We start from the raw sequence: 12150 nt of genomic DNA, 5'->3' as shown, positions 1-12150 counted from the left end.
CAAGCACTGATAAATGTCTGCGTTTTGCAATGTAATTACCTTCAATCCAGTGTCCCCTTCTGAAGAGGCCAGGAAGGAAACTACAGAGTTGAAGTGGTATATGAAAAAAGCATCCCTTTACTTAACAAAAAAAAAAAAAAAAAGGGGGGGGGGGGGGGGGGGGGGGTGAAGAGGTGGTGCTGAGTTCAGCCAATGTGTTTTACATTTAAGAAAAGGTAAAACAATCCACAGAGGAAATTTGCATTGGCAAAGAGTCTACGGTCAAGGATAATTTGAATGTCAATTGTCTGAGTTCTTACATTTTAGTATTTATATCATTAGGGTCATGACTTGTAGACCTAAAATAAACAAAGCATGTTAAAAACTAAATCAGGGATGTCTGTGGAATACAAGGAAGTGAATTGAAGGATTTGTTTTGTAATTTGCCTCACAATAATTAACCAATGAGTTTTTTCACAATAATTAACCAAAGAGTTTAATGAAAGGAAAGTTGTGTTTTGCTGTGTTTGCTGTCAGGTATTTTTTGACATAATGACACAACTGCAGAGATTTTATAGCACATGTGTGAACAATTGAACAAAAAAAATGTAGTGTTTTTACAAGAAACAAATTAATTTTGCTAATCAGGCACAAGTAGAAAAAACACACTGTGTCATCAAACAGGGTAGTTAAACATTACTATTTCATCCACTTTAGAAAGTGGATGAAAGGGGTTCGGCACCATCTAATCAATTTGTTACAGCAGTGATAAAAAAGTGTTATATAGATAGATAAAAAAAAAGTTTGCATGGATTTTGGAAAGGTGTGGAAATACTGCACAGAAGGGATCTGCTTTTGGGCTGAATTTCATTTTTTGGTGAACAGACAATTAGAATATTTTTTGTTCCTGATTTTTTTTTTTAATGAGACAAATGATTGTACTCGTTTGTATTGTAATCAAATAGAATAACAAATGAATGGTGTGGCCTTCAGTCATATGAATTTTAGAATGTCTGCAGTATGCTATCAAAAGAAAAACTTTTCCAGCATGATTTTTTTTTATAGAAAAATATTATCTGCTACTGTTCTCACAGGGCTGCTACTGTTGTCGATAATCCCTTCCTCTCCAATCCATCATCTGCAAAATAAACACAGGCCACCCCCCACCTGTGCTGCCTGAGAGGGGTGAGGGCCCGTTAACCTGCTCTCACAGGCCACCGGCTTGGGCTGCAGATTCCCCGCCTCTCTGTTTAGATTATTTCCACAGAGGCGGGTGACTCTCTTGTGTCACTGATAAGAGCGCAGTAGGGTGGTGGCAAGAGGGTCAATCCACAAGGGGAATAAAAACTCAGGAAAATACCGTAAAAAATATCTTCATCCCCTGGAAAAAAAGTACTTTACCCCCCAAACTTCTTCACCATGGCGCAAGGCTATTACACTGATAGAAATTCTTCTCCCTCCTCGTCAGTCTGGCCCTGAGTACGCAAGGGGCCAGAGTCTTAGCCACATCTCAAGCTAATTTACAAAGATCCCGAATTATTCTCTTATCTTGGGCTTTAAAGGTTGTAAGGTTGATTAACAAGGCTCTGTCCTGTTTATCAGTTTGGGGCTGGGTGTGGAAAATAGCCTGCGATAAGTGCACAGACCATTAAACATTCTATTTCCCCTAATATTTGTCGGCAACCATCTGCTTAACTGATCTCCCTTCACTTTAATTAAAAGGGATTCCCGTCTTGTTGGGGTCATTATGTGCTGGCGGACGCCAGGAGAGGGGTTTGTGATGAGTTCAGCGTTCCCTCTGTCCCTGGGTTGCCAGAGGGCTTTTTTCATCCTGCCTTCCACCCTCTTCTGGGTTAACCCCTTCCTCTCCTGCTGCACTTCCACCTTGTTATTTAGCGGGTGAAGCAAACTAAAGACTAGCAAGTCCAACATTTCTAAAAGAGATGCAGTGTGATGGTGGAAACTTTTCTCTCCACTAGGGAAGTGTGTTGATATTCACACTATCTCCCTCTACTCCAGGGCATGAGACTCTGGCTGTAATGGTTTGATTTGCCCAACACTAGTTGGATCGATGCGGCTGTTTACAGTTTCTCCCTCTCTCATCCCTTTTGTCTTTTTTCTAATTTAGTGTTCCCAAACCATGGACAGGGGTCTGAGTCTGTCTGCTGTGCTTGCATCTTCGCCCTCCTCCCCACTCTCCATCACTGTCCATTGATGTTTTTCCCCTCTCTTTCTCTTCTCCTCTTCCTCTCTCCTTCCTTGGTTGGTCTTGGAAAAAGAGCTGCATGCCTCCACACTTCTGGACAAGACTGATGGCTCGTCAATAGCATTAGCTAGCATTGCAGGCCTCACTGGTGTAGAACCAAATCAATAAGACCCAGTAAAAAGTCTTAAACGTGAATGCGGTCCATCCCAGCCAAGTCTCATGTTACCACATTTGAGTTTATTTAAGAATTCAGGAGTCACCATTTATTTTATTCTATTTTAACATACAGCAATTTGCTACGACTCTATTTTTCTTCCCACAGTCACCCAGTCTATCTCAGAAAGTTAAAAAATATCTGTTATTTGTTACATTTAATATGGATATTTATACTTAGCAGCTCGAAACCACGGTGACTTGTAAAATCTTTTCAGCTCCTTTCATCTGAATTCTTCAACCTTTTAATTATAGTGCGCAATTACAATCAGTGAGCCTTCACTGAAAATTGATTTGTACTCTCAGTGCAGTGACTGAAGTGTGCGTGGGTATAGTATGTGTGTGAGAATCATTTAGAAATAGATATCACGTTATTTGAAAAAGGTTACAAATCAGAGTAAATATAGTTTGTATAAATATTCCCTGAGTGTACTGATGTAATTACACTTACACTCAGATTTTTTTTCATTCCACCCTTCTGTTTGTGTTTTGTTTTTAAAAAAGACAGACATGGTTGGTATTAACAAGCCACTTCTTACCAACAGAAAGTCTCATGACAAAACTGCATCAGTGTTTGGATGTGTATTCTGATCGTGAGCATTTCAGTCCGTCTATTTTAGTAAGCTAACAGTATTAGCTAAGACAAGCTAATAACATTTTTCACATAGACATTGCTTCTACCTTTTGTGGGATTTTCAAAAAGGATTTACTAGTAACAAAATAATTATGAATGTGACCATATATTTAGTGTGTATAATTTTGGCATGTTTGTCTGTATAGTTAATACCCGGGTCCAAAACTTTACTTCTTTAATAAAATGTCTGAGTACCTCCTCTCCCCCCCTGCTGAAAATCAAACTTTTCCATACAGCGGCTCATTTATTTATTTCAAATGTGCAGGAGATCTGATTAAGCACTCATATGTATCTCTCTCCTCCCTTGCTTATCTGACAGTCAATTACAAGCTACTCAGGTCTGTTATTGGCTATTTTGTAACTCATCATTTAGCGTCAGTCTCTATCCTTGCTGGTGTCTCCTTCTCGGTGTGTGTATCCCTCTTCCTTCTACAGAGACAGTGGTACATGTAATCAAAGTAAATTTTATTTGCCCTGAGGTGAGGCTTAGTGATTTGGAAATGCGTATCCACAACCACTTAAACCAAAGCGTTAGCTACCCTAGCTAGCTAGCCTCCTAAGCTGGTGCGGGGCATCTTATAAAACTGTGGCTGTCTACCTGCAGCCCCCGGGCTGCACTTAGCAGAGGAAGCCCTCAGTCCTCTAACTTCAAGTTCACTTTTCCAATAGTTGCTCTGTTTGTAACCTGTATCATGTCGGGCAGCGACCAGGACTTGCTCGAAACATGTTTTCATTTTTTTATTTTTTTACTCAGACTTAAAATAAAAGAAGGTTTGAGCAAACCAATGGTGGACAGCGAGGGTCATTCAAAGTAGTGTGACACAATTATTGGCGGTCACATGCTAGCTTTGTGCAATTATTGCAAAACATAATGTGGTCATCATCAACTAACAGTATGTTTTGCACTGATCGGGGTTCATCTCATTTATCTTAATCACCAAATTATATTTTGACCTGTATTTGGCAAGTGGCTGGTGCTAATCTTGGACTCTGGTAAACAGTATTGCTTTTGGTTTTTACCCCTCTTTAGCATGACATTTTCAAAATTCTCTGCACTGGAATCGGTTCAGACACCAATGTCTCCAATGCACAGTGAAATAACATGCGATGTTAAGCTGGACATACATGGCGTCACATGCCACGTGTATACATTTGCAATTAAGATGATTGTAGTTTTAGAATATCCGCTGAAACATGAAGAAAAATCACCCTCACCTGAATTTTGCTGTTGCTTGTGGCTGGAAAAGCAAGCTGTGTCTTTTTTGTTTTGCCCCATATATTGCACTTGCCTGCAGTTTTGAAATGAATGAATGTCCTTTTTCTTTGTAAGTCTGCAATAGATATTAATGCTAAAAAAAATACCATCTATTTCAATGTAACCCTTACAAGTCGTTTATGTACAGATTTTCTCCATCAGCTTAGATTCTTTAATAATTTAAGTCTGAAACAAAACATTTCAACCTGAAAAAAACCAAAACAATGGGAGACACATCAATTGCCTCACTCTGAGGTCAGACAGACAGATACCGTTGAAGGACTCATGGACATCTTTGTCCTGTCAATTTCTCCACCCCCTGGCAACACCCTTTTCAATTCAGACGCAACAAAGCTGGCCCTGGCTGTCTGTTCGTCTGTATGTACTCTCCCACAGCAATGAGCTCTCAAAGGTCAGTGGTGGGCCATCATGTTTGTCAGGCCAATCGATGACCTGCCGCCATAAGAAATGCGCTCAGTTATGTAGCTGGGAGGTCAGCCTGGTGACGGAAAGCGCCCATCGCCTCCTTGGGTGGAGCTCGTCCCAGACGAAGGGACTGTATGTTTATGTGTGTGCGCTTAAGACAGGTGGTGGAAAATGTTTTACTAACCCTACATATACTGTATAATCCTACGCTATTATTCTGAAATGCTGTGTGTATGTGTGTGTTGTGCACTTATCAAAAATGACTGGGGATCAAAGAACTGATGTGTGACACAGAGGAACGGTGTCTAATTCAAGGTCAATAAGGCCTGTGTCACTCCTTCACTCTCACAGAGGGGAAGGAGGAGGAGGCATTATGTTCCCGTTGGTTACCAGAGCAAACATGACATCCCTGCTGGAGCTCATATCAATTTGTAATTTGACCTCCAGTCACAGCAAATGATGTCAGCACAGGTCGCTGTGGCAAAATGACCCTGCATTTGTTCAGTGTCGCTGTCAATTTCTGTCTCTAGTGTCACATCATTTTTCTAGAAATAAACTCATTTTTCATTGACTGATGTAAATATTTGGAGATCATTATTTATTTGCTTTAACCTTTCGTGCAGGGATGCGAAAACTGTTCTCTCATAAAAGGCTTTTCTGTTTTTTTGTATACAAAAGACCTTGAAACCAATCACAAGTACTTTAATATTTCCTCAGATAACATACCTTTAATTTAATTTCAGCATGCGATCAGAAAAAGGGTCTGTGTGTCCTCTGTTTCCCTCCTTCAGTGACCATCTTACTAATTTGCTAAGACCAGCAGCACCTTCTCCTCATGCCGGTACATCTTTTAATAACTCCATTAATCTAATCGTCCACTAATTGGTCAAGATAGCCTTTTCCCTAGTGATTTTTATCACAGGGTAATTAAAGAGCCCAGCAGAAACCTGCTGAAATCACAGTGTCTTGTTAAAATGGCTTGATTGACACATGCTTCCGTTGCTCTGACATTTTTTTTTTTTTTTTTTACATTTCTTTCCTTGTCAGGTTTCTAAACTCTTGACGAACAATAACAAAATACGGTAATCATTATGATACTCCAGGGCGTTCTCATTTGAATTAAATGTTAGGACAAAGTGCCAGTGACTGATAAATCTTTAATATAAAAATTGTACAAGAATTCTGATACAAATTACAAGAGGTATTTGGACAAAATATGAATAAAATTCCATTTACATCCCAAAAACCCTTATGCATTTTATGCAAAAACAATAGACAGTTATGATACAGAAACAAATACAAGAGAGGCAAAAAAAGAAAGGCAAAGAAAAAAAAAAAGAAGAGTCTTTTAAAAAGAGGACCGTGTTTTTTCCTCCTGTCTGCAAATGGGAAACATCTGTTCAGGTAACATACAGTATTCATGAGGCTTCCAAATCACCATTTTATACCAAAGTGTTGTTCCTTGCAGTGCGACTATGTAGCCATGCAACGCGTCTGAGAGCCAGAGCCATAACCTGGGCTCTTCAAGACACACACATAAATCATTTGATACACGAAAACATAAGTGAGAACAAAAATCTTAATTCACCAGATCTTCAAGCTTATTTATATCGTAAGACTGTAAAATTATAATTGGCACAATGGAAAACAGTATTTTTTTTCAGGATCATTGACATTTCACAGGTTCCAGTTCAAATTTAATGAGGGTTCTTTTTTTTTTTTTTTTTTAGAACATAACACATGAGACTGAAGCATCTATACAAAACCATGTACTGTATGTGTGCATTATTCTTCTATCTGCATATTCCTAAAAAATTCCCATCAAACATTTTCATCCCACTTTGTTTCATGAGCTACATTAACTGGAGTATTTGCATGTGTGTTTTTTTTTAACCTCCCTTCCTCTTCTCTACATCTAGTGTACTCACTCACTCTGTGACGTAAACAAAATGGACAGTGATTAACAGGTCAACCGCTTCAACCGTTTGCCATCCCCTTCTCCCTCTGTGTTGCTGTGTATAATTACAGAATAATTGATGCTTGACGCTCCTCTAATCAAATATTAAAGATTCACTCCAGTGGTCTGCACCAATGAGGCGCTCTAAGTGACGTGTTCCTGGGCATCCACAGGCCTCCGTCACTAGGTAGCAGAATGCACCTGAGCCCATGTGTTCGGAGGTAAAAAAAAAAAAAAAGGACAAGATTGGATTGGGGGCTTTCTCAGAGGAGAGGGGCAAATTGGTGGTCATTTCTCAGAGGAGTGAAGAGTGTAAGAGAAAAGGGTGGAAATGTGAGGGGCGGCTAGATCGCTCTCCAGCAGGCAATCAAGAAGAAGCTGGCGATGAGTCCTGAGGAGCCCTGGCCCTGCTGCTGCTCTTTTGCTCTCTCTCTTCTCCCTGTGTTCCTCTCTTTCTCCCCTGTCTTGTTAAGTGACTGCCGCAAGGCTCCAACCACATCATTCTCTGAAAAAAAAAAAATACCCCAATTCCTGTCCACCATCTCTCTCTCTCTCTTGCTGTCTGTCTCCCTGGCTATGCCGGACAGTCGTTTGCATGTTTTTTGTATTTTTTTCCCGCTCTGTCTCCAGCTCTGAGCTCTGTTGGCAAGACCAGCACCACGCAGGACTCAGAAGCAGCCCGTAGGAGGTAGGAGAAGGGAGTTGTTAGAGAATCTTGTCTGTAATATTCAGTTTTTTGTCTTGCACATGCACAGATAGAGAGGTCATGCACTCCAGCGGCTGCCTACTAAAATGTTAGAAAAGAACAGGACACAAATGTTAAAACTGTTTTTTTTTTTTTCTGATGAAGAAGGTTATTGGGACTTTTTTTGTGGAACAGCTCGCTTATTTCTAGAGTGCTCAAACTAACCCTTTAAATACAGTTACTTCTTAATTTGTTGATGTCGTCTTTGATAAGTGTGTGTAATAATAATTAGCTTTAATCATGTTAGGCTTTATAATATGAACTAGTAATGAGAGCTTCACCTTCCCATGTCTGACTCAGTGCTTCCTCTCACCACTCTCAATGATGGAATGTTAGATTTCTCTGTCGTGGCAGCAGCTATAATGTTAATGCTAGAATGAGAGTTTAATTTCCTGTGGTGAGAATACTCTAGATTTGTCTCTGCCTTCTCCATCACTAGAGGTTAACAAGTCATCTAGATCTTGTCATCCTTCTGGCCTGTAAGTAGGAAGCACATGTGAGTGAGTGTCACGGTCCTCCTCATGATGCGTGTGTGTGTTTGTGTGTGTGTGTGTGTGTGTGTGTGTGTGTGTGTGTGTGTGTGTGTGTGTGTGTGTGTGTGTGTTTGTGCGTGTGTTGGAGAGACAGCTGTCAGCGGGGTTCCTGGAGTAGCACTTTTTTATTTCTGCCAGAGCGAGGGCCGGGGGGATTGAATGAGTGAATGAGGCAGCAAGCGCCTCAGTGAAACCCACTCCTGGGAGAAGGCAGGGGTTCCTGTACTCAATTTTCCCTTCACTTGGGATAAACAGGCAATTACCCATCCCTTTTTCCTATGCCATGGCCGTCCGGTGAACTTAAGCATACACTATTAGTGTGTGTCCCTGTAGGACCTGCGCTGTGGGGTGTGGAGGTGGTAAGTGAGTGGCGGGTTGAAGAAATGGGTAAGGCGGTTGTTAAATGACTGTGCTCTGACAGACAAAAAAGAAACAGAGTGGGAGAAAGGAATTGAATTATCAGCGGCTGCTTTAAGATAAAGCACATGTAGAAATTTAATCTGTGAATTAATTTGAATTTAACTGAATGCGTGTAATTGAATTGCTCAGAGCACACGAGCTCTCTCCTTTTTCTCTGTCAGTGTCACAGTCTTGTCAGCAACCTTAGCGTCTTGCAGTGTAACGAAGTGACAAGTGAGTTATTAGACAGAAGAAGCTGGAATGGCAGGGACGCCTCCAGGTAACAGAGAAGCAGCACATTTTTAATGATCCTTGCTGTCATCCTTTCCTCCCTAGTCAGCCTTCCACCTCCGCAACCTTTCCATCAGCCTCACTTCTCTGCTTCGCTCATTTTATCTCAAAGAACAGAGGACTGAAAACTGCATGTGTCATTGAGGTGGAGGAGTCTTAAAAAAAAGACATGACATATTTCACTGGAATAGGTCATGTCTATATTGCAAAATGGCTTAAGTATGAAACAAATGGAAGTGAACACTGTTATGGATCTAAGGTGTTTTTGAATACTGTACAGCACACCACATATCACTGCATATTTTTTCCCTCTGTGTGTAGCACCAGTCAAGTAAGAGAAGATCTCCTTGTTTTGTAACACATGACATTGTTCATACATGATAAAGAAGTCAAACTGTGGGAAAAAAAAACAAACTCTATTTTGTATCTTTTTACAAAAAAAAAAAAAAATTCTTATACTGGACAAAAACGTCTTCATGACGATACATCACCTACCAATAAATACCCCTTCCCTCGGCTACTTTGCCCAGTTACTGGAAATATTTGTACCGCGAGAATCATGGACAAAATGGCTTTGACTAACGGCCAGACAAAAAACCCTACATTATTGTAGAGTACATTTGTAGCCGACAGTAAGCACTGGAAACCAATACTGAAAATATCACAACAAAATATTTAAGACTCAAGTGCATCATATTAATCCAATAGGTCAGATTTAAGTACAAGGTCACACTAAAAACACTCTTGTTTTGGTCACAGTTGAAGGACTACTTTCATCTTTTTTTCTTTCAAATCTATGGGACAGCTTTGTTTCACTAAGATGCTTTTTTTCTGAGAACGAACATAAGTGCATCTGTAACTTGCATCTGTTACTTTGTTTGACAATGTCACAATAATGTCATGCTTTACACAGATTACCCCATTGAATGTGTGAAGTCAATATTGTTATCATAACTGGCAACAATACACAAGTAATTTCCTAAAGTAGAAAAAGGAGAGACTTTTATGAATGTTTAACTCCTCTGTGTTTGTGAAACAGCAGTTTATAATCAGTCACACTTGGCTTTGTTACAAAACAAGACACTTTGGAGACATTTTGATAAACTTGTTGTTTGGCGATAGAGAAAGATTTGGGGTTTTTGTTCAGGGAGGCAAGAGGATTTTATGTTGTCAAAACTGTGTTTGGCGTGCAAAAAGAAACTGGCACAAGTATGGTGAAGATACTGACATTTCCCTTGGCACTGTAGCCATCGATGACCCTAAACAACACCTAAACTTACCATTGCAAAAGTCCTCATTATAATAATATTACACATCCCCTTGTATAGATGCAAAGTGCAAAAACTGAAATCGTATACTAAAGCTCATAAACATAACAAACTAACAAAAATCAATAGAAATACAGAGAATGATATCAGTGTAGGAGCCTAAAAAAGCATGCCGGCAACCTCTGGATATCTAACAAGTAGATAAAACAAGCCACATGATATTCTTTTTTTTCCCTAGGACTCAGTTTAAAACGTGTCTTTGAAGCTAACATAAATGAATAAAGCTAGTACGATGCTACCTCTTTCTTGCCTATAGCTGGAAGTGTTGTACTGGACTGTAACATAAAACCATAAAGAGGAGAGAAAAAAAGAAGCAAACAACCATCAACACAACTCTTTTACACCAAAAGCCTCTTGGGACATTATTTACAAATGAAGCTGTCATGCTTTTGTAAGGGGTTCATTTAAAAGCTATCATTACACAAATACAACAAGAAGATTTTCATTTTTTTTCTCAATACTATCATTTCTGCAGGCAAAGTCACAAAAAAGAGTTTGAATAGATTCTTTGTAGACGGACATCAAAACAAAGTGGGGAGACGTTTGAAAGGAAAGGTGGAGGGGCTTATGAAAAAAACAAAACAGAAGTGGAGTTTTGTAATAAAGGAAACTCCATGCTTAAGAGCGTGTTCGTCCTGTTCTTCCAAAGAAGGAAAAGTCAAATGTCACAATATTAAACTGTAATTACAGTCAATGAATTTAATAGAGGGACATAGAAACGTCTTGCTATGATTTATTGAGGGCGGGCAGGAGGTATACAGGCATTGAGCTTGTATTTCATGGCCCTGGGCTGGGGTTAAAAGCTAATTTGAGGAGGAATAAGGATGAGGAATGAAGGGAGGAGCAGGCAGACTGACAGCAGGGTAGAGTAACAAGTCATTATTCAGTCTATTATTGTGGAGAAGGGCATGTTTTTATGGAGGTTGGGGTTCTGAGAGTGTCGGTTACGGCTGCGCACGGAGCTAAACACCATGTTACAACCGGGGATTTTACACTTGTGCATCTCGCGCAAGTGCACAGTCTTGTAGTGCACACGCAGAGTCCCTTTGTTGCTGTACATTTTGTGGCAGATGTTGCAGAGGATCCCACCGCTGCCAATATTGCCCCCGGTGGATGAAAGGAGGAATGGTGAGGAGGAAGTTTCCATCCCCTCACCTTGTCCATCTCCTCTTAGCTCTCCAGTCTCATCCAGATTCCTCCCTTCAGCCCGCCCTTCAGCTCGCTGGGAGCAGTCCTCCCCCGCACTGTTGCCCTCCTCCTCCTCCTCCTCTCCCTCTTCCCCCTCCAGGTCATCCAACAGGATGCCCTCATCGCTGCCCTCGTCTGACTCATGGGAGGAGTGGATACTGCTGCTGGATTGAACACTGGATGTGGTGCTCAGGTCCAATACCATGTAGTCCTCTGGCTGGCCTCGGGAGAAGCCATTTGTGTGGTGGTATCTAAGGTTTTGGTTGAGAGGGTGGTGGGGGTAGTCGATGCTCATTGGGGAACGGACATGGTGGTTCAGGCCAGTGGGCCCGAGGCTGGCGCCTCCCATGCCCATCCTGGCCATAGGGTCCATGCCCATGTGGTGCCCGGCATAGATCTTTGCAAGTAACTCGGCTCGCAGGTCCTTGGGCAGTGGCGTGAGTTGGGGGTCCAGGACAATATCGTCCAGCTCTTTGGTCAGCAGTTTGCGGTGCAGGTTGATGTTGGAGCTGTGCCTATGTGGGGAGACAGACATAGCCATACATAAAAATTCATCCAGCGTATGAAGATTGTAACTTTTCAAATGCATTATGCCCAAAGTGGTGTAATTAAGACCAATTTTTGTTTTCCTATGTGTTATCTTGTTTTTTTTTTTACAAAGATTTAATATCTTAAAACCACAACATATGAACATTATTATAACTTTTCACTGGGGTACACAGACAGGGGTACACAGACAAAAGTACAGACTGAAATTCACCCTGCAGCTCTACTTAGAAAAATGCTCTAAGATCGCATAGAGAGAGAGAGAGAGCATCCTGCTAGTGTTTACTGCTGTCAGCATGTCTGCACTGCACAGCCCTCAAATCCAATAGACTCTGACTCAATTAAATACTCCACCATATTGAATGGGAGTTTATCAATTGATTCGAGCTGTGGTAATGTGATAATCGAGGGGAACTGGATAGCATATTAGCACTAGGCCCTGACAGCATT

The 12150-nt window shown here is 40.8% G+C and overlaps 1 protein-coding gene across 5 annotated transcripts in view; it reads right to left on the bottom strand.

The window, feature by feature from the left end:
* Nucleotides 1-5853: 5853 nt before the first annotated feature.
* The window catches only part of bnc2 (basonuclin zinc finger protein 2), a 159727-nt gene continuing 153430 nt past the window's right edge, over nt 5854-12150 (bottom strand). For 4 of the 5 annotated variants that reach the window (XM_065957343.1, XM_065957336.1, XM_065957340.1 and 1 more), the window contains one exon: nt 5854-11669. In XM_065957343.1, coding sequence (XP_065813415.1) covers nt 10850-11669 — 820 coding nt within the window. In that variant the 3' untranslated portion in view covers nt 5854-10849. The remainder of the gene's footprint in view (nt 11670-12150) is intronic. The other variant, XM_065957352.1, reaches the window with a different exon arrangement.

Source organism: Labrus bergylta, chromosome 1, assembly GCF_963930695.1.
Source record: "Labrus bergylta chromosome 1, fLabBer1.1, whole genome shotgun sequence".
In the NCBI taxonomy this organism is placed as follows: Eukaryota; Metazoa; Chordata; class Actinopteri; order Labriformes; family Labridae; genus Labrus; species Labrus bergylta.
Note: the sequence above shows the minus strand (reverse complement) of the source record. Positions and strands in the feature narration are given on the sequence as shown.